The following is a 23210-nucleotide window of genomic DNA, read 5'->3' on the forward strand; positions in this document are numbered from 1 at the left end:
TGCAAATTAGAGGACCTTGAAGGTTTGGGGTGTTTTTTGTTTTCAGGAATGGGGAAAGTACTCTCTGTATATTTAATGTGTGTGTGTGTGTGTGTTTTTTTTTTAACCTGTGGTCCACAGATTTTTGAGAGTGGATTTGAAAGACGTCTAATTTTGGATTTTTCTGAAGTCATGTTTGTTATGAAGCAGTTTGAGCAGGTGAGCAACTAATGTTTTGGATTTGTTTTGTTATGGATCTGTCACGATGAAATAATCAAACTTAAAATCCTATGATTTTTGTTTGTTTGAGAGGAATAGAGTAAGTATATGATGTTTTAGTCCATATTTTTTGATGCAATTATATTCCAATTGTAGTTTATAAGAAACTTTGTTTCATATGCCAAGGCATTTAAAATGCCATTAGATAACCAACTTGTTTTCTAATAATCCTTGAGGAAGTTATAGAACCGTGTGGTAAAATTGAAAAAAGAGTTTAAGGAACTTTTATGTGACTTTGGACCATAGAAAAAATAGTTTCTGAAACATTTTCGGCTGCAGGAAGGTTACAAATGCACTTTCTTGCTACAAAGTAAATACAGTACCTGATTTAATGAGATAGAAATCTTTCCCATTAAATCCTGACTTTATTTTATCCCTTTCCCCTCCCTTCCATCAAACATTTGCCATTCGTTATAACTGGTCATGCATAGCATACCTCATGGAAGCCTGTCTGTGTTTGTTCTGATTTCCCCTTTAGTCATTAATATATTATCATTTGCCTCCATAAGTAAATAATAAATAAATTAAATAAATAAACAAAAAAACAAACAAACAAACCTTTGTGTGTGTCCTAGCCCTGTTCCTTCCTGTCCAGTGAGAGCCCTTTACCTTGCTCTGGTTTTTGTAGCAACCCCATTGTTTCCTTCTCCCCTGTTCTCTTTTTATCTTCTTAAACTGGTAAGAACAGAGACTACACTTGATCTTACCCAAAAGGCCGAGAATCCATATCTTTGTTTTTTTTATAAACACCTTATTTTTATCAGAGGACTCCTTATGTGTATTCAAACAGTCAAGCAGGGCTAAAAGACAATCACTTGATTTCCACTCCATCTCCCTCACCAGGAGCAGCCACATCTCTTAGGTTTTATCTATCTTTTTCTGTTACTTCATACTTTCTAATCATTTGAATATACTGCTTTTCCTTGATGCATTAGTTTTAGTCGTTAGCTATAGACTTCTTATGGTGGATGGATTCTGATTCTTTTATATTCTCATCTTCTCAGTAGAGTTACAGCACAAATTTTGGTTGGATTCCTATTCACCATATAATTAATCCTTCCAAACAGGGAGTATTTTATAATTATGTTTCCTTTTTTTTGGTATACTTTTCCATTTTTCCTAAAGTTACAGATTGCCTCATTCTGGAATAACTGGAAATTATTTTCCTTGAATAGCTGGACAGTGAGTCTGTTTTCCCACAGCATTCTAAAATACCTTTCACATGGCAAGCTGTCAGAAAACTTAGCAGCTTGAGTTTTTGTTTTTGTTTATTTTCCTTTCCTGGACACACTCCTCCTGAAGCAGTGCAAGTCTGAATGGGTTGCTTTCTCAACACACTGAACAGATGTCATACTAGGACTTCCTTTTGCTTTTCTCCTATTTCCTGGGTCTCATGTCTTTACCTTGTTACGCTTTACTTCCTTATTTTGATGGTACACATTTTCCAGAAGTTCTTAAGAAAGGGCGAATGGAAGTAAAATTTTGAGATTTAGTACACTGGAGAATGTCTTTATTCATATTGTTCATAGGCTGGCTATAGAATTCTAGAGTTTGTCATTTTCCCTCAGTTTTTCAGGCTTTTCTTCAAGGTCTTATAGCTTTCATTGTTTCTGTAAAGAAGTCTGATGCCATTACGATTTCTGATCCTGTGTTTGTGATCTGTTGTTTTTTTTTTTTTTCTCTGTGGAAGTATGAGAATCCTCTCTTCCTTAGGTGTTCTACAATGTCTATCTGTTAATAAACGTGATTTCCTTTCTTATTTTTAGCTTTTTCTACCCAGCTTTCTCTTATACATTGAAAATTGCTTCTTGATTGATGAGGCTGCTGTCAAAGATGAAGCTCTGGCCATTTTGGCCAAGCTCATTCTGAACAAAGCAGCACCTCCTACTGCTGGCTCGATGGCAATTGAGAAGTACCCTCTGCTTTTCTCACAACAGATGGTGGGGTAAGTTCTAAGTCTTTATTCCCTGTAATGTTGATAGGATTACCTGTTTTATAACGTAACAAGAATGCTGTAAAAATGAAGATCTCTGTATTTTAACTGGAAAGATGTCCCTGATACATTGTTCTGTGAAAAAAGAAGATGTAAAGCAGTTGTTCTGTGAAAAAAGAAGATGGTCCCATTTTGTAAAGTTAAAACAGAAAGTGTATATAAATAAGCATTGGAAAAGACATGGAAGGATACACAAATAGGTTAACTTGGTTAACGTCAGGAGGATGGAATGTGAAAGAAAGAGGTGACCGTTGATTTGTTTTAGCCTTTTATTTTAAAATAATTGTACATTCACATGCAGTTGAAAGAAATAGCATGGGGTGCCTGGGTGGCCCAGTCAGTTAAGTGTCCAATTCTTGATCTCAGCTCAAGTCTTCATCTCAGGATTGTGAGTTCAAGCCCCACGTTAGCCTCCATGCTGGGCATGGAGCCTACTTTAAAAAAAAGAAAAGAAATAATACGGAGATGTTCTGTGTATTCTTCCCCCAGCTTCCCCTAGAAGTAACATCTTGCATAAGTTAATGGGATGTCACAACCATAAAATTGACATTTTTCAGATTACCTCAGTTTTACACACACTCATCTCTGGGTATGTGTGTATCTGGCTGTATGGTTCTGTGTAGTTTTATCACACGTGTAGATTCATAACCACAACCAGAGTCCAGATACAGAGCTGTTCCTCACCACAAGGATCTCTTGCACTACCTTTTAATAGCCATGCTCACCCTGATACTCCGCTCTCCATTCCTAACGCCTGGCAATCCGTCCTCCATTTTTAGGATTGTGTCATTTCAAGAATATTATATAAACGGAATTAAAGAGTACAACTTTTGAGGTTGTCTTTCAGTTATGCAGTTCCCTTGCGACCCGTCCAAGTTGTGTGTGTCAGTAGCCCATCTCTTTGTTAAAAATCTTTTCATGTGCTTATTGCTGAGTAGCAGCCCATGGTGTGGATGGATGTAGCGTACTCCATTCAGTGATTCACTTGTTGAAAGACTTCTAGTTTTTGGCCATTATGAATAAAGCTGTTATGAACATTCATGTACGTAACTTTTTGTTGCTCTGAGATAAATGCCCAAAAGTGGAATTGTTGAGTTATATCATAAGTACATGTCTCATTTGATGAGAAACTGTCAGTAGTTGTCCAGTGTAGTTGTGCCATGGTACATTCCCACCAACAGTCTGAGTGATCTGGTTTCTCTGCATCCTCTCCGGCAGTTGGTATCATCACTGTTTTTTATTTTTTGCCAGTCTAATAGGATATGGTGAAATCTCATTGTGATTTTAAATTGCATTTCCTTAATGGCTAATGATGTTAACCATCTTTTCGTGGGTTTATTTTCTATCTATATATCCTCTTCAGTGAAATGTCTATTAATTTCCTTGGCTCATTTTCTTTCTTTTTTTTTTTTAAGTTTATTTTGAGAGAGAGCAAGTGCACGAGCAGGGGTGGGGCAGAGAGAGAGGGTGAGAGAGAATCCCAAGTAGGCTCTGCACTGACAGTGCAGAGCCCAACGCTGGGCTCCATCTCACAAACCTTGAGATCATGACCTGAGCCACCCAGGCGCTCCCCACCTTGACCCTTTTTCTAACCGAACCGTGTGTTTCCTTACTGTTGAGTTTTGAGAACACGTTATATATTCTAGTTAAAGGTTTTGTTGTCAAATGAATGGTTTGCACATATATTCTTCTAGTCTATAGCCTGTCTTGTTCCCTTAAGATTTTTCACAGAGCACAGTTTTAGATTTCGATGAGGTTCAGTTGACCAACATTCCTTTTATGGGTAATGCTTTTGATGTCGAGTCCAAGAACTCTTTGCCTGGCTGTAAGTCCTCGATGTTTTCTCCTACTTTTCTAAAAGTTTCATAGTTTTGTTTTACATGTAAGTCCATGATCCATTTTGAGTTAATTTTTATATAAGGTGTGAGGTTTAGGTCAGGTGTCTTCTTTTTGCTTGTGGATGCCCACTGTTCTGGCAACATTTGTTGAAAAGGCTATTCTTTTATGTTCTCTTCCATCGATCATGTATCTCTCCTCCTCTAATACCACACTATCTTATTACACTAGCTCTAAAATAAGTCTTGAAATCTTGAAAAAAATTCCTCCCATTCTATTCTTCTTGTGTAGATTTTTTTCAGCTATTCCTTGTCCTTCGTCGTTCTATATAAATTTTAGCAGAATCTCGTCTATGTCTACAAAAAAAACTTTGCTGGGATATTGTTTGGAATTGCTTTAAATCAAATATGAGTTTGGGGACAATTGACGTTTCCCTAAAGATACGCAAAACTGTTAACTTTGTTTATGTCAGGAGGACAGGAAAGGAAGGAAGGAAGTGACTGTTAACTTTTAGATTATATAACTTTGCATCATTTGAATTGTTAAAAGAGCCATGGATTACTTTCTTAATTTCATTAAAAATAATGCATACCCTTTAGAAGCTGAAAACGAGGTTTATATAAACATGTGAGAGGATTCTGCTGATCATTTTTCAAGTAGTTGTGGGTGTGTTTTTAGAAATTATAGATTAGGAAACCAGTTCCCTTATCATTCCTATGTGTTCATGCTTAAATTCATTTCTCTGGGATTTGTTAGACTTGCTGCATTTATATTTTGCTTTGTGACAGTAGGAATAGATGAACAATTTTTGAGTTTTTGCTGAGTACTCAGCTTTGAAGCATCACAGAATCCCTTGAGATGGGTGTCATTGTCCCCATGGTCACACAGCAGAGTTAGTTGTTGATTCGGGATCAGATTGAGATTCTGGAGGAACTCCTCTTCTTCACATGTTGCTCTCCTGCTGACTTTAAAAGTAGCTTCTCTCTATCAAAACATGCAAACAAAATCTTGTTGGTTTTTCAACATACTGGGCTGATTCCTGTCCAGCAGCCTCTGCAGTAAGTCTTCCCTCTGCCTAGTATGAGTACAGAGCATCGAGCAAGGAGGAGGGCAGAATGGGAGGCCTGGGTCAGATCACATGGGGTCTTGTAGGGTGAAGTAGGGAGTGTGGATTTTCCTGGAGGAGCTCATTGACAGGTGTGACAAAGCAAGGGAATGACTTGGCAAGGAATGACCCACTTTTTTTTCAAGCAGCTCAGTGTTTTCTTGTAAGGTTTTTGCAGATTGTTGATTCGCGGTTACTACTAGAATATATGTCAAGATGTAGTGACTTTCAGAAATTCACCAATGAAATTAAACTATTATAATTTCTGAACATTCGATATTCTGGTAAGTATGAAACAAAAAAGAATACAACGTTTTAGTTAATTTTAATAATAACAGGGCACAGAAATAAAAACCTGATAATTCTGCTTCTGTTGTGTAACAGACTGGGCATAGAGGCTAAATTATCAAAACAAATCAATTTACTTACTGTTTCTATGAGTTTTCTTTCAATTAGATTTCTGTCTTTCAAATAAGCGTGAGGTGTAGTTCATTGGCAAAAGGGAAAAGAGGCAAACAAGAATAGTGCCAAAGTAACAGACACCTAAACCTAAATGTCATGTCAGAAAACATCAAGGAAGAATTTATCAGATTAAAGAAGCAGAGAACATTACTTCTAAATCATAATCACTTCAGTGGCATTTGTCAAATTCACCACTATGTGCAACATCATTCTACATTTGTAAAGTCAAAATTCATGTCAGAATGGAAGGGGGGAATAGAGGAAGTCCATTCATTACAATTAATTACCTCTCCCATTTTAAAAAAGGGTTCAGCAGAATGTACAGAAAAGAATGAATCAGAATGAATTAGAAAATTCAGAAATAATACCTAAAATTAGAAGAGACTTGCTTTAAGTTATGAAGTAAATTAAAATAGAGAATAGAAGGGGCACCTGGGTTGCTCAGTCGGTTAAGTGTCCGACTCTTGATTTGGGCTCAGGTCATTCTCTTGCAGTTTATGATATCGAGCCCTGCGTCGGTCTCTGTGCTGACAGTGTAGAGCCTGCTTGAGATTCCCTCTCTCTCTCTGTCTCTCTCTCTGCTCCTCCCCCATACCTGGGCATGCGTACGCCCACCCGCTCTCTCTCTTTCTCAAAAAAATAAACTTTAAAAAAGAGAGAGTAGAAGAAAGTAGAACCAAAGGAGTTGAAAAGCCTCTCACTAGAAGTCCAGAAACAACTCCCATTCATTTACTTACTTATATTCAACCACCACCCCCAGCTTGCACCTCTCCACAAATGTTCCGTGTTCCGCTCATGGAGAGGAGCCAGTTTTATTTCAGACTTCAGAGGGCAAGAGCAATTATATTCCCTCCTCTTTTCAACATTCGTGTTTCTTCTCTTCCTTCAGATCCTGTGTAAGGCAGAAGAAGACTAGATCCAAGGGAGGAAAAGAACAGATCCCAGTGCTGGACCACCTCTTATCTCTAATTCAGTTACCTGCAAATAAAGATTCTACTTACCTTTCACATTCTTGGGCAGCCCTTGTCGTGTTACCTCACATCAGGTGAGAAAATAAACTGTGGGTAATTTTGAAAGAAATACTTAGCATGCTGAGTTCAACATATGTTAGCCATTCCTTGCTATTCCCTGAAAAAAGCCATTGAATGCAACTTTGAACTTTTCTCTTTTTCTCCCTACTTGGACAGACCTCTTGAGAAAGAGAAGGTGATAGCAGTCGTCACATGCTTCATAGAGTCACTCTTCATGAATGTTGACAGAGAGAGTTTTGCAAAAGGTCAGTTACAATCCCCATTTGTTCTCTTCTTTCTTTTCTGGCACACCCAAAGTAACTATAAACACAACGGAATACCAGAGAATAGTGCTAGCATTGTGCTCTGACATAACCCCCTATATGATAAATACAGGAAGAAAAAGGATAAGATGGATGTGTTGCACTTGTACCTCAGAATGTGGTGACCGGCTCAGGGCGGCTTGAACACAAGCTGAATCTGAAGAGGAAGTGTTAGAAGGGTGCCATGGTATATGACCCCTCATTTTCAAGCCCCAGCTTTTATCTTGTTCTCTGTCTCCCATGCGTACTCTATCCCTGGTATACACCTTATAGTCCATTTGCCTCCATTTGCTCACCCCGAGCGAGATACTATCTTTTACAGCCTTCCGCTGCGCTTGTACTTGTGTTCCTTCTGCCAGAGTCCTTTCTAGGCCTTTGTCACTTGGTGAACTCTTAATTTCCTTTCAAAACTCATTTCAAGCACAGCACCTGTAGGAAGGCCTACATGACTCCCTGGCAGAGTTAGGCTGCCCTATCCAGAACTTCCTTTCCTATTACACACTTGAACACCTCCTCCCACTAGCATGAAGATAGCAGTTTGAAAGTAGATGTTTTGTTTTATCCTAGGACAGTATTTTCTAATGTAATATATAGTAGTTGTTCATTCATTTAAATATTAATGTGTTAGGTTCTCTGTTTGATACTAAGCAAACATGTTAGAGGGTAAAGCAGACTCACCACAGCTGAAGTGCTCAATAGCCACATGTGGCTAGTGACTCCATATTGGATTGCAGCACGAGTACAGAACATTTCTGTCGTTGCAGAAGGTTTTATCGGACAGCATCGTTCTAGTATCTCGAACAGGGATTGGCAAAATTTTTATGTAAAGGACCAGATAGTAGATATTTTAGGTTTTATAAATCCTGTTCAGTCTTTGTGGCATATTTGCTTGTTTGTTGTTTTAAACAGCCCTTTAAAAAATGTAAAAAACATTCTTAGCTAACAGGCCATATAAAAACAGGCTACCTACAAATCTGACTTATGGGCCAAAGTTTCCCAGTCTGTAGTTTAAGATTAAATGAATGCCTAATTTAAAAAAATAATTTATTAGCTTTTGAAAAGTACAAGTGTGTCTCCTCAAAAATTCTAATTTTGCTATTGCCAGTGAATTGAACCATTGAACTTATCTCCTCATCTTAATGGAACATACATTTTGATTCTCTATTTTTGAATATATTTTTCTCTTAAGAAAGCTACAAGACTTGGGAACCTTCTCTTTTCAGTTCCTGCCTGTTACATACTTAGGTTTGACAGATGATTCTTTAGGCGGTACAGCTTCACTTTCATTTAGGAACTCCTAGAAACAGCAAGTGTTAGATAAATGAGATGCCTGATAGTAATTGTGTCAGAGGAATAAGTTATGTGGTTCTCCTGTTTTTCTGCCCTTAGGAAACTTGTTTGTTCTTTGTCAAGCTGTAAATACTATGTTAAGTTTGGAAGAATCTTCTGAAATTCTGCATTTGGTTCCTGTGGAACGTGTGAAGAATTTAGTATTGTAAGTAAACATATCTCCCATGTATATTAATCATGAATAAAGTATAAAAGCTTCTGTTTTTGTGAAATCTTGGGCATAATAAAAGTCCTTATTTTGATCTATTTTATACCCAAGTTGTATTCATATTAGAAATTTATGATTGATTTAAATCCTTAAAATAAGTACATTTTTTATGCAGTCTTTAAATGCAGATTCGTCTTTGTAGAGCTGTATTTTACCATGTGGGTAAGCTCATGTTGTAGAGCATAAGGGTATATAATGCTGATTATTCCCAACCGTGACTTGCACAGTGTTGACCTTTTGTGACTTCCTGAGTGATTCCAGCACACGCATTTCCACTACACTCATTCTGTCTCATCCTGATATCACCATTTTGGAAAACTTTCCTGTGGTCCTTTTACTACATAGCAAAACAACCCAGGTTTTTGTTTTTATAAGTTTATGTCAACCAGCTCCTGATTTTGGTAGTAGTAGAAGTCTGTTATCGGGGAGCTGTGTTCTCAGCTTAGCACCCTTTCTAAAGGTCACACCTTTTGAAAACCTGGTAAAGTAGTTGGCTTCTTTTTCTAGAGTCTAATCCATTTTCTATCCATGCTGTTTTTTGTTGTTGTTGCTGCTGTTGTTTTAGAGAGAGAGAGAGAGACAGAGTGCAAGCCAGGGAGAGGGGAGGGGCAGAGGGAGAAAGAGAGAGAATCTTTTTTTTTTTTTTTTCTCGTTTTATTTATTTTTGAGACAGAGAGAGACAGAGCATGAACAGGGGAGGGTGAGAGAGAGAGGGAGACACAGAATCTGAAACAGGCTCCAGGCTCTGAGCTGTCAGCACAGAGCCCGATGCGGGGCTCGAACTCACGGACCGTGAGATCATGACCTGAGCCGAAGTCGGACGCTTAACCGACTGAGCCACCCAGGCGCCCCAGAAAGAGAGAGAATCTTAACCAGGCTCCACACACAGCACAGAGCTCTACTTGGGGCTTGAAACAGATTTATTCATTTACTTCATTCAGTAAATATTCATGACAGTTCAGAGCCTGTGTTTCCCTCTCTTGGCCCCTCCCCAACTCACACTGTTTCTCTCTCACTTTCTCTCATAAATAAACATTAAAAGATTTTTTAAAAGAAAGAAAAATTAGCATTGGGTTTTAGTTAAAATAGCATATTCAATGAAATCTTTCCATTTGTGACAACGTGGATGGAACTAGAGTATATTAGGTTAAGCGAAATAAGTCAAAAAAGACAAATACACGATTTCACTCATGTGGAATTTAAGAAAACAGATAAATATAGGGGAAGGGAAGGGAAAACAAGGTAAACACAGAGAGGGAGGCAAACCATAAGAGACGCTTAAATTCAGAGAACAAACTGAGGATTGCTGGTGGGGTGTCGGATGGAAGATGGGCTAAATGGGTGATGGGCTTTAAAGAGGACACTTGTTGGGATGAACACTGGGTATTACATGTAAGCGATGAGTCACTAAATTCTACTCCTGAAACCATCATTACACTGTATGTTAACTAACTTGGATTTAAATTAAAAAAAAAAAAATAGCATATGCTGGGACACGTGGGTGGCTCAGTTGGTTAAGCATTCAACTTCGGCTCAGGTCATGATCTCACAGTCCATGAGTTTGAGCCCTGCATCGGGCTCTGTGCTGACAGCTCGGAGCCTGGAGCCTGCTTCCAATTCTGTGTCTGCCTCTCTCTGACCCATCCCCGTTCATGCTCTGTCTCTCTCTGTCTCAAAAATAAATAAACATTAAAAAAAATTTTTTTTTTAAATAGCATATGCTAATCCCATCTCTGCCTCCACCTAGCTGTGTGTCCTTGAGCTCATTACTCACTGTTGCAAGGCCTCAGATTCTTTATCTCTAAAATGGAGTCAATGTCTGCATAAAATGTCTACATTTTACCTTGGTCTCTTTTACAATTCCTTTACCAGTGATAATTTTCTGTAGTTTCTTTTACAGTCTAAATACCCAGCTGTGTGGTGCAGGCTGGGTCTAATAAATAATCTTGTTGCAGAACATTTCCTGTGGAGCCATCTGTGTTGCTGTTAGCTGATCTCTATTATCAGAGATTATCCTTATGTGGCTGCAAAGGGCCACTTTCTGAGGAAGCTTTAATGGAATTATTTCCCAGGTTACAAGCTAACATTTCAACTGGCATATCCAAGGTAATGATGGTGTTTTGTGGTATGTTCTCAGTCTCTCCTCTTTGATTATATATGTATCGCCAGTGGTTGTCAGAGCTCCTTAATCAGAAAATGCTGCTAGGGGGTGATTTCTGTTTGAAGCAGTGATTCCTAAATTGACCTACAAACTGTTTGCAGCAGGATTACTTGGGGAGCTTAATAAAAATACAAATTCCAGGTCCTCACAGGCTGGAGTTCTGATTCAGAAACTGAAAAATCTGCATCGTTTTATTTATTTATTTATTTTTAAAATTTTTTTTTTTTTTTTTTTTTTGCATCTTTTTTTTTTTAAAGCCCTCTAGGTGATTCTGCCACTTGGTCAGGTGTGTAGAAATACCTGAATACGTTATATAGGGTTGTTATGTAGGGATAACAATCACTAATTGCAATAGAATTGTAAATTTAATCAGTTTCTTTGCCCTTATTTACAGAGATGCTTATAGTGTCACAGTTGAAGGAAAAACACGGTTCTATGGGCAACCTTATCTTTTCTGTCTAGTCTGGTCATTACTTGTTCTGTTTACTATTTGAATAAGGTGTTGGTTGGTGTCTAATATGAAATAAGGTATAGAATAACATGTATCTTTCTGATAAGCATTGTATTTTCCTTAATGTTATAAAACTTAAATCTCACTGGCTGTTAATCTGTTTCTTTTGTGTAAACTTTGAAGTTTTAAATGTGCCTTTTACTTTCACTAGATTCGGCTTTTGACAATAAGGATCCTAAACCATTTTGAGGTTCGACTTCCAGAACTGATGGAGGTATTTTTGCTGTTCAATTTGGATAACTTTTTAAAAACATCATTCTTTTTTTTTTAATTTCCAAAGTGATACTTTTACAGAAAATTCAAATACTGTTGTGTAAATATCTATCATAAAAACTGAAATTGTTGTTGTAATTCTTAGTCCTGCCCACACTGAAAAGTCACAGGTAATTGGTGAATATTCTTTCAGACCTTTTGTACACATGTACAATTTAAATGGCATCAGGGAGGTTTTGCCATATCAGTACCTCAGGCTTACTTCATTTCTGTTGAGGTTTAAATGGATACCACCCTAATACCAGAGTTTAAAATATCTTATATAACCAGTTCTTTGTTGATGGATGCTGAGGTGGATTGTTTGGAGTTTTGCAGCATTTCCAATAAAATAGTAATGAACATCCTTATGCTGATATATTTGAATAGGGAAATATTCCCATAATGCATATTACTACTTGTAGAAGTAGAAATTATAGAAGTAGAATTGTGTAAGTGGAAGTATATGTATACGTTTTTATTTGAACAAATGTTGCCAATCGATTTGAGTTATTCTGAGAATGAGTTTCCTGTTTTTTCTTTGTCATTTCTGTGCTAGACATTATCCTTAAATTAAATTCTAACAAAAAGTAAATAGTTTGAGGAAAAATGGATCATTTACCACAAGAAGTGTTGCTTATTTAATTTACAACATTAACATACCCCAGTTTTTCTTTTTTTTAGAACTTTGGTCACATTTCATGTTCTTTTTGCAAAATCAAAGTACTGACCTGCCTCCTTGGTTTTCTCCGTTCACTCAGGATGATGGGCTCTCAGAGCGTCAGTCTGCCTTGGCTATATTACGCCAGGCAGAACTTGTTCCAGCAACTGTGAGTGATTACAGAGAGAAGCTTCTTCATTTGAGAAAACTAAGACATGATATGGTGCAGGCTGCAGTCCCTGATGGGCCATTACAGGAGGTATAAAACAGTGTCTCAGGTTTTTAAACAATTTGTGCTTTTTGATCTGTTTAGCTGGCTTTTGGAAAGAGAAACATAGCAAGTAGTTAAAAAAAAAAAAAGTTTTTTATTTAAGCTAGATAAATCTCCAGTTTCCTTAGGTATTTTGAATTAAATGGCTCTGCCAGCCTTTTCCACAGTGGAAATAACTGTCCTCCCTCTGAATACGGGCATAATATGTGAAGGTAGGTGCAACAGAAGGGCTCAACATCCCGTTTAAGACCTGACGTTCTTCACCATGTGCTGCAGGATGTCAGGCCTCTTATCTTTTGTATTGGGGGTTTTTGTGCGTGACCCTTGAGGATGGATCACAGATCCCTTTGGGAGTAAGGCCAATGGAAGCGTTCCCTTTAGATCAGAGCATTTCTGCTCTTTACATGTTTTATATATTAGTGTCTTGTGTTAACGTTTCATTTGGAAAAAGGGCTCTGCTGCTAAAATAGTAATAAACACCTCATTCCCAAATAATAAAACTACCATTCTATATGATGCCTCCCCAGCACATGGAGATATGAGTGATGGCAGTCATTCTCAAAGGTGACTGAGAAAACTTGAGACCCTCTGAACTGAATGCCTTTAATGTATAGTTTTGAAAACTCAGCCATCTGCTCACAGAGCCCCAGCTGCCATTCACAGTGTATATCGTCTTGGGCTTTTGGTATCTGTATTTTACTGCTTACTGTTCAGGTTTTATCTCACATGGTGATGGTAATAGCAGTGTTTGTTAGGTGGGAATTTAATCATGAGTCAGATCTGTTTATTCAAATGTTATATCCTTTGTGAACATCTGGAGTGAGTTTGAGTACTTTTGCTTTAGTGATTCTTCTTTGTTAAATAGCGAGTGACATTTTGGGGAGAGTCAGAAAATTATTATATGCCGAATTTTGGATTGGTACCTACAACTTGTTCCTTAAAGCACAAGCTTCTTTTTAACCTCTGATTGTCTGAGTTGGGATATTTATATTTCATGTGTTCTGTAGTTTATAGCCCATTTACTAAACTAGTTTGCTATAATCACAGGTGCCACTTCGTTATTTATTAAGCATGTTGTATGTTAACTTCAGTGCCCTCTGGGATCCTGTTATTGAACTCATAAGGTAAGCATGGGTTAAAATGGATGAAGCCGTATGTGTTAACTATTGCAGAGTGATGGGGCCAGATTATACTCCTGCTAGATGTGATTTAAATGAATGGGTGTGTATAGTATTTGTAGCTACCTTAAATCCTTTGTGGGACAAGGTGAAGAAAAAACAAACATTAGTTATTCTCTCTAATGTCAAGTATTTCAACATCTCAGATGTTACATGTATGTATCTTTGTGCATTGAAATAACTTCAAAGGACTTTCTCTGTCTACTTGATAGGATATATCTGTATGGTTAAATTTATTTCTTAATTTTTTAAATATGAAATTTATTGTCAAATTGGTTTCCATACAACACCCAGTGCTCATCCCAAAAGGTGTCCTCCTCAATACCATCACCCACCCTCCTCTCCCTCCTACCCCCCATCAACCCTGAGTTTGTTCTCAGTTTTTAAGAGTCTCTTATGCTTTGGCTCTCTCCCACTCTAACCTCTTTTTCTTTTTTTTTTCCTTCCCCTCCCCCATGGGTTTCTGTTAAGTTTCTCAGGATCCACATAAGAGTGAAAACATATGGTATCTGTCTTTCTCTGTATGACTTATTTCACTTAACATCACACTCTCCAGTCCGATCCATGTTGCTACAAAGGGCCATATTTCATTCTTTCTCATTGCCACGTAGTACTCCATTGTGTATATAAACCACAATTTCTTTATCCATTCATCAGTTGATGGACATTTAGCCTCTTTCCATAACTTGGCTATTGTTGAGAATGCTGCTATAAACATTGGAGTGCAAGTGCCCCTATGCATCAGCACTCCTGTATCCCTTGGGTAAATTCCTAGCAGTGCAACTGCTGGGTCATAGGGTAGGTCTATTTTTAATTTTTTGAGGAACCTCCACACTGTTTTCCAGAGTGGCTGCACCAGTTTGCATTCCCACCAACAGTACAAGAGGGTTCCCATTTCTCCACATCCTCTCCAGCATCTGTAGTCTCATGATTTGTTCACTTTGGCCACTCTGACTGGCATGAGGTGATATCTGAGTGTGGTTTTGATTTGTATTTCCCTGATGAGCGACGTTGAGCATCTTTTCATGTGCCTATTGGCCATCTGGATGTCTTCTTTAGAGAAGTGTCTATTCATGTTTTCTGCCCATTTCTTCACTGGATTATTTGGTTTTCGGGTGTGGAGTTTGGTGAGCTCTTTATAGATTTTGGATACTAGCCCTTTGCCCAATATGTCATTTGCAAATATCTTTTCCCATTCCATTGTTGCTTTTTATTTATTTATTTATTTATTTATTTATTTTTTTAATTTTTTTTTTCAACGTTTATTTATTTTGGGGACAGAGAGAGACAGAGCATGAACGGGGGAGGGGCAGAGAGAGAGGGAGACACAGAATCGGAAACAGGCTCCAGGCTCTGAGCCATCAGCCCAGAGCCTGACGCGGGGCTCGAACTCACGGACCGCGAGATCGTGACCTGGCTGAAGTCGGACGCCTAACCGACTGCGCCACCCAGGCGCCCCCCATTGTTGCTTTTTAGTTTTGTTGATTGTTTCCTTTGCAGTGCAGAAGCTTTTATCTTTATGAGGTCCCAGTAGTTCATTTTTGCTTTTAATTCGCTTGCCCTTGGGGATGTGTCAAGTAAGAAATTGCTGCGGCTGAGGTCAGAGAGGTTTTTTCCTGTTTTCTCCTCTAGGGTTTTGATGGTTTCCTGTCTCACAGTCAGGTCCTTTATCCATTTTGAGTTTGTTTTTGTGAATGGTGTAAGAAAGTGGTCTAGTTTCATCCTTTTGCATGTTGCTGTCCAGTTCTCCCAGCACCATTTGTTAAAGAGATGGTCTTTTTTTTTTTCCATTGGATATTCTTTCCTGCTTTGTCAAAGATTAGTTGGCCATACTTTTGTGGGTCCAGTTCTGGACTCTCTGTTCTATTCCATTGGTCTATTGTCTTTGTGCCAATACCATGCTGTCTTGATGATTACAGCTTTGTAGTAGAGGCTAAAGTCTGGGATTGTGATGCCTCCTGCTTTGGTTGTCTTCTTCAAAATTACTTTGGCTATTTGGGGCCTTTTGTGGTTCGATACAAATTTTAGGATTACTTGTTCTAGCTTCGAGAAGAATGCTGGTGCAATTCTGATTGGGATTGCATTGGATGTGTAGATAGCTTTGGGTAGTATTGACATTTTAACAATATTCTTCCAATCCATGAGCAGGGAATGTCTTTCCATTTCTTTATTTCTTCTTCAATTTCCTTCATAAGCTTTCTATAGTTTTCAGCATACAGATCTTTTACATCTTTGATTAGGTTTATTCCTAGGTATTTTATGCTTCTTGGTGCAATTGTGAATGGGATCAGTTTCTTTATTTGTCTTTCTGTTGCTTCATTATCAGTGTATAAGAATGCAACTGATTTCTGTACCTTAATTTTGTATCCTGCGACTTTGCTGAACTCATGTATCAGTTCTAGCAGACTTTTGGTGGAGTCTATTGGATTTTCCATGTACAATATCATGTCATCTGCAAAAAGTGAAAACTTCATCTTTGCCAATTTTGATGCCTTTGATTTCCATTTGTTGTCTGATTGCTGATGCTAGAACTTCCAACACTATGTTAAACAACAGCGGTGAGAGTGGACATCCCTGTCGTGTTCCTGATCTCAGGGAGAAAGCTCTCAGTTTTTCCCCATTGAGGATGATGTTAGCTGTGGGCTTTTCATAAATGGCTTTTATGATGTGTAAGTGTGTTCCTTCTATCCCGACTTTCTCAGGGGTTTTTATTAAGAAAGGATGCTGAATTTTGTCAAATGCTTTTTTGCATCGATTGACAGGATCACATGGTTCTTATCTTTTCTTTTACTAATGTGATGTATCACATTGATTGATTTGTGAATGTTGAACTAGCCCTGCAGGTCAGGAATGAATCTCACTTGATCATGGTGAATAATTCTTTTTATATGCTGTTGAATTCGATTTGCTAGTATCTTACTGAGAATTTTTGCATCTATATTCATCAGGGATGTTGGCCTGTAGTTCTCTTTTTTTTTTACTGGGTCTCTGCCTGGTTTAGGAATCAAAGTAATGCTGGCTTCATAGAATGAGTCTGGAAGTTTTCCTTCCCTTTCTGTTTTTTGGAATAGCTTGAGAAGGGGGCGCCTGGGTGGCGCAGTCGGTTAAGCGTCCGACTTCAGCCAGGTCACGATCTCGCAGTCCGTGAGTTCGAGCCTTGCGTCAGGCTCTGGGCTGATGGCTCGGAGCCTGGAGCCTGTTTCCGATTCTGTGTCTCCCTCTCTCTCTGCCCCTCCCCCGTTCATGCTCTGTCTCTCTCTACCCAAAAATAAATAAAAAACGTTGAAAAAAAAATTTTTAAAAAAATAGTATAAAAAAAAAAAAAGAATAGCTTGAGAAGGATAGGTATTATCTCTGCTTTAAAAGTCTGGTAGAACTCCCCTGGGAAGCCATCTGGTCCTAGACTCTTATTTGTTGGGAGTTTTTTGATAACTGATCCCATTTCTTCACTGGTTATGGGTCTGTTCAAGCTTTCTATTCCTGTTTGAATTTTGGGAGTGTGTGGGTGTTTAGGAATTTGTCCATTTCTTCCAGGTTGTCCAGTTTGTTGGCATGTAATTTTTCATAGTATTCCCTGATAATTGCTTGTATTTCTGAGGGATTGGTTGTAATAATTCCAGTTTCATTCATGATTTTATCTACTTGGGTCCTCTCCCTTTTCTTTTTCAGAAGCCTAGCTAGAGGTTTATCAATTTTGTTTATTTTTTCAAAAAACCAACTCTTGGTTTCATTGATATACTCTACAGTTTTTTTATTTTTTTATTTTTTATTTTATTTTATTTTTTTACTTTTTTCAACGTTTATTTATTTTTTTGGGACAGAGGGAGACAGAGCATGAACGGGGGAGGGGCAGAGAGAGAGGGAGACACAGAATCAGAACAGGCTCCAGGCTCTGAGCCATCAGCCCAGAGCCCGACGCGGGGCTCGAACTCACGGACCGCGGGATCATGACCTGGCTGAAGTCGGACGCTTAACCGACTGCGCCACCCAGACGCCCCTCTACAGTTTTTTTAGATTCTATATTGTTTATTTCTACTCTGATCGTTATTATTTCTCTTCTTCTGCTGGGTTTGGGGTGTGTTTGCTGCCCTGCTTCTATTTCCTTTAGGTGTGCTGTTAGATTTTGTATTGGGGATTTTTCTTGTTTCTTGAGATAGGCCTGGATTGCAATGTATTTTCCTCTCAGGACTGCCTTCGCTGCATCCCAAAGCATTTGGATTGTCGTATTTTCCTTTTCATTTGTTTCCATATATTTTTAATCTCTTCTCTAATTACCTGGTTGACCCATTCATTCTTTAGTAGGGTGTTCTTTAACCATTCTTTTGGAGGTTTTCCAGACTTTTTCCTGTGGTTGATTTCAAGCTTCATAGCATTGTGGTTAGAAAGTATGCATGGTATGATCTCAATTCTTGTATACTTATGAAGGGCTGTTTTGTGACCCAGTATGTGATCTGTCTTGGAGAATGTTCCATGTGCACTCGAGAAGAAAGTATATTCTGTTGCTTTGGGATGCAGAGTTCTAAATATATCTGTCAAGTCCATCTGATCCAATGTATCATTCAGGGCCCTTGTTTCTTTATTGACCGTGTGTCTAGATGATCTATCCATTTCTGTAATTGGAGTGTTAAAGTCCCCTGCAATTACCACATTGTTATCAATAAGGTTGCTTATGTTTGTAATTGTCATATATTTGGGGGCTCCTGTATTCGGCGCATACACATTTATAATTGTTAGCTCTTCCTGATGGATAGACCCTGTAATTATTATATATTTCCCTTCTTCATCTCTTGTTACAGCCTTTAATTTAAAGTCTAGTGTGTCTGATATAAGTATGGCTATTCCAGCTTTCTTTTGACTTCCAGTAGCATGATAAATAGTTCTCCATCCCCTCAATTTCAATCTGAAGGTGTCCTCAGGTCTAAAATGAGTCTCTTGTAGACAGCAAATAGATGGGTCTTATTTTTTTATCCATTCTGATACCCTATTTTTTGGTTGGCACATTTAGTCCATATACATTCAGTTTTATTATAGAAAGATATGGGTTTAGAGTCATTGTGATGTCTGTAGGTTTCATGCTTGTAGTGATGTCTCTGGTACCTTGTCTCACAGGATCCCTCTTAAGGTCTCTTGTAGGGCTGGTTTAGTGGTGATGAATTCCTTCAGTTTTTGTTTGTTTGGGAAGACCTTTATCTCTCCTTCTATTCTAAATGGCAGACTTGCTGGATAAAGGATTCTTGGCTACATATTTTTTCTGTTCACCACATTGAAGATTTCCTGCCATTTCTTCTGGCCTGCCAACTTTCAGTAGATAAATCCGTCACTAGTCTTATCAGCCTCTCTTTATATGTTACAGCATGTTTATCCCTAGCTGCTTTCAGAATTTTCTCTTTATCCTTGTATTTTGCCAGTTTGACTATGATATGTCATGCAGAAGATCGATTCAAGTTACATCTGAATGGAGTTCTCTGTGCCTCTTGGATTTCAGTGCTTTTTTCCTTCCCCAGTTCAGGGAAGTTCTCAGCTATGATTTGTTCAAGTACACCTTCAGCACCTTTCCCTGTCTCTTTGTCCTCTGGAATCCCAATTATGCATATGTTAGTACGTTTAGTTGTGTCACTTAGTTCTCTAATTCTCCCCTCATACTCCTGGATTTTTTTATCTCTCTTTTTCTCAGTTTCCTCTTTTTCCATAATTTTATCTTCTAATTCACCTATTCTCTCCTCTGTCTCTTCAATCCAAGCTGTGGTCGCCTCCATTTTATTTTGCAGCTCATTTATAGCATTTTTTAGCTCCTCCTGACTGTTTCTTAGTCCTTTGATCTCTGTAGTAGTAGATTCTCTGCTGTCCTGTATACGTTTTTCAAGCCCAGCAATTCATTTTATGACTATTATTTTAAATTCATTTTCTGTTACATTACTTAAATCGTTTTTGATCAGTTCGTTAGTTGCCGCTACTTCCTGGAGTTTGTTTTGAGGAGAATTCTTCCGTTTCATCATTTTGGATAGTCCCTGGAGTGGCACGGAACTACAGAGCTCTTCCTCTGTGCTGTCTGGAGTAACTCGCGCTGGTGGGCAGGGCCACAGTCAGACCTGATGTCTGCCCCCAGCCCACCCCTGGGGCCACAGTCAGACTGGTGTGGACCTTATCTTCCCCTCTCCCAGGGGTGGTGTAGCCCCCTGTCTGGGCTACTTACACATTGCCAGGCTTGTGGTGCTGCTTAGATGGGATCTGGCGTATTAGCCAGGGCAGATCCGCAAGGTGCACAGGGGCTGGAGGGGCAGACTCAGCTCGCTTTGCCTTTGGTAGTCCGCTTCCGGAGGGGCCCCTCTTCCGTGGGCCTCTTGTCTACACTTGGCTCTAGAGAGTCCTCTGCTAGTCTTCTGGCAGTCTGGTGTATTTAGGCAGATGTGGGTGGAATCTAAGTGGTCAGCAGGACACGGTGAGCCCAGTGTCCTCCTATGCTGCCATTTTCCTCACCATGGTCTGTTAAATTTTTTTTACAGTGACAAGATAGTGTATAGTAATTGCAAAATTTTATTTATATATATTGAGTCAGTGAGCCAAACTTTAAACATGACTTTTTGAAACCCTAGGTGTCTAGTATCCAAGAGTCCCTTAGTTCTAAAAAGGACCTTAGTAATCACATAGAAATTACATATGTGGTGCTTCATATGTAGTCTGTCCTTTTGCAGACCTTTGTCTTCAGATGGTCTACTCTGCTTTTTGTCAGATTAGACATATATCATGTGTGACCTCTCAAAACCCTAACCATTAGTTCTTACTTGACAGAAGTAGAATAAACAAATCTCTTTACAATTTGGAACCAGTTTGCCTTTTACTGCCCTTCAGAACCATCGAACCATTCTGAAAACAAAGCCTTCTAACATCAACTTCATAATTTCACTTATTGTGCTTAAGGAAGAATCTGACATATGTGTTACTAGTAGCCCGCTATCAAAAATGTTGACTTCTCAATTGCTAAATGCCTTTCATGGTTCTCCATGGCTGGCTAGGCTGTCTTCCTGTTGGGTACATCTGTCTATCTGAAAACTGATTGATTTTTCATGGATAGTCAACAGCATATACAGTTCATGTCTTGTGTGATGATTATCCACCTTTGCCTAGCAGTCTGTACTTTGCCCAGGGGCATCCCTGTGGTCAGAGGGGCGGTGATGACTGGGAGTTGGAGACTGAACTTTGCTAAGAAGCCCTTTAATCTTGGCTGGCATGGGCCTCACACTTGCCCTCAGAATGCGGAAAGGTAGCCCAGGAGAAAGACAGGCAGAAGTCCAACCTGTGTCACTGTCTTTCGGTTGCTGCTCAGTAGAGCTGTTGGCTGAGACCTGCTTGAGTCTCTTCTGGCCCCTCGTCTGTTCAGGAAAACATACACACACACACACACACACACACACACACTCAATCAACCTGCTGTAGTGACAAAACGGATGTTGGGCTGTGGCATTAGTAAAAATGATATCCAGTCTCTTAAAAAAAAAAAAAAAAAAGACTCACCTGTGTCCCTGGCCAGGCACCCCATGCTGATCAAGAAAGGCCAAACCTGCTCCTTCGAACTCCATAGTCTGTGACCCCAGAGAGCTAGGCCAGGCCTTTCATGCTCCCAGCTGGGTGCCAGTAGATGTTTATTGCCTGTCTGGAGCCCACCTGCTCAGGCACAAGTGAGAGTAAAATATTAGGAGCAGAAAAAAATATCATATTCTTAGACAAGTAATGACAGAAAGAGCATACACATTTTTTTAATTTAATTTTTTTTTAATTTACATCCAAATTAGTTAGCATATAGTGCAACAATGACTTCAGGAGTAGATTCCTTAGTGCCCCTTACCCATTTAGCCCATCCCCCCTCCCATACCCCCTCCAGTAACCCTCTGTTTGTTCTCCATATTTATGAGTCTCTTCTGTTTTGTCCCCCTCCCTGTTTTTATATTATTTTTATTGCCTTTCCCTTATGTTCATTTGTTTTGTCTCTTCAAGTCCTCATATGAGTGAAGTCGTATGGTATTTGTCTTTCTCTGACTAATTTCAGTTAGCATAATACCCTCCTGTTCCATCCACGTAGTTGCAAATGGCAAGATTTCATTCTTTTTGATTGTCGAGTAATACTCCATTGTATATATGTACCACATCTTCTTTATCCATTCATCCATCGATGGACATTTGGGCTCTTTCCATACTTTGGCTATTGTTCATAGTGCTGCTATAAACATGGGGGGTGCATGTGTCCCTTCAAAACAGCACACCTGTATCCCATGGATAAATACCTAGTAGTGTTTATCCAGGGATTTACCTAGAGTACTTATCCAAGGATAAATTTATCCAGTATTTATCCCAGCAATTGCTGGGTTGTAGGGTAATTTTATTTTTAGTTTTTTGAGGGACCTCCATACTGTTTTCCAGAGTGGCTGCACCAGCTTGCATTGCCACCAACAGTGCAAAAGAGATCCTCTTTCTCTGCATCCTCGCCAACATCTGTTGTTTACTGAGTTGTTAATGTTAGCCATTCTGACAGGTGTGAGGTGGTATCTAGAGCATAAACATTTTGAGATTATTGGTGCTAAGATACCAAATTATATAAACACTTATGTGATTCATCTGATTTCTCTTCAAATTCTGAAAGGTATGTTTCATGTAGTTATTTTTTTTGCCTTTATGTCAGTGATACGTATATTTTAATTTGGTGGAGGAAAACCAACACTTTAAAATTTTTTTAATGTTTTATTTTATTTTGAGAGACACAGTGGAAGCAGGGGAGGGGTAGAGGGAGAGGGAGACACAGAATCCAAAGCAGGCTCCAGGCTCTGAGGTGTCAGCACATTCCCCGATGTGGGGCTCAAACCCACAAATGCGAGATCATGTCAGGCGCTTAACTGAATGAGTCACCCAGGCACCTCTGAAAGCCAACACTTTAAAGTTAGCTGAGTTTTTCTCCGGAGTCCTCTCCTTTCTTTAATGTGCCATACCTTGTACCTGATGCCGCGTTCACATTACTGTGCCTTTAAAAATAGTCTTCTTAGGGTGCCTGGGTGGCTCAGTCAGTTAAGCATTTGACTCTTGACTTTGGCTCAGGTCATGATCTCACAGTTGAGTGAGTTTGAGTCCCACATTGGGCTCTTCACTGGCAGCGTGAAGGATTCTGTCTCTTTCCCTCTCTCTGCCCCTTCTTACTGTTTCTGTCTCTCTCAAAGTAAATATACTTAAACAAAAACAAAAAACAAAAAAAACCCACCTTTTTAGAGGGATCTATTTAGGTTTTAAAAAATATCCTTTAGTACTTTGTGACTATAAAAATAATTCCTCCTCAAAAAATTAAAAATAGAAATACCATGTGATTCAGTAATTCTGCTACTGGGAGCACCTGGGGGGCTCAGTCAGTGTCCAACTCATTTTTTTTTTTTTAATGTTTATTTATTTTTGAGAGAGAGAGAGACAGAGTGGGAGCAGGAGAGAGACAGAGAGAGGGAGACACAGAATCCAAAGCAGGCTCCAGGCTCTGAGCTGTCAGCACAGAACCCAACACAGGGCTTGAACTCATGAACTGTGAGATCATGACCTGAGCTGAAGTTGCCTGCTTAACCAACTGAGCTATCCAGGTGCCCCAAATGTCCGACTCTTGATT

At 39.0% G+C, this 23210-nt stretch overlaps 1 protein-coding gene and 1 pseudogene across 6 annotated transcripts in view; one reads left to right on the top strand and one right to left on the bottom strand.

Moving 5' to 3' along the window:
• UTP20 (UTP20 small subunit processome component) overlaps positions 1 to 23210 on the top strand; it is a 107634-nt gene that overhangs the window by 12323 nt on the left and 72101 nt on the right. For 5 of the 6 annotated variants that reach the window (XM_047865440.1, XM_047865443.1, XM_047865441.1 and 2 more), the window contains 9 exons: positions 121 to 198; positions 2025 to 2203; positions 6544 to 6699; positions 6842 to 6930; positions 8377 to 8482; positions 10501 to 10651; positions 11369 to 11431; positions 12228 to 12386; positions 13446 to 13522. In XM_047865440.1, the coding sequence (XP_047721396.1) occupies positions 121 to 198; positions 2025 to 2203; positions 6544 to 6699; positions 6842 to 6930; positions 8377 to 8482; positions 10501 to 10651; positions 11369 to 11431; positions 12228 to 12386; positions 13446 to 13522 (1058 nt within the window). The remainder of the gene's footprint in view (positions 1 to 120; positions 199 to 2024; positions 2204 to 6543; positions 6700 to 6841; positions 6931 to 8376; positions 8483 to 10500; positions 10652 to 11368; positions 11432 to 12227; positions 12387 to 13445; positions 13523 to 23210) is intronic. The other variant, XM_047865446.1, reaches the window with a different exon arrangement.
• Positions 778 to 985, bottom strand: LOC125171486 (uncharacterized; annotated as a pseudogene).

The sequence above is a fragment of the Prionailurus viverrinus genome, chromosome B4 (assembly GCF_022837055.1).
Source record: "Prionailurus viverrinus isolate Anna chromosome B4, UM_Priviv_1.0, whole genome shotgun sequence".
NCBI lineage: Eukaryota > Metazoa > Chordata > Mammalia > Carnivora > Felidae > Prionailurus > Prionailurus viverrinus.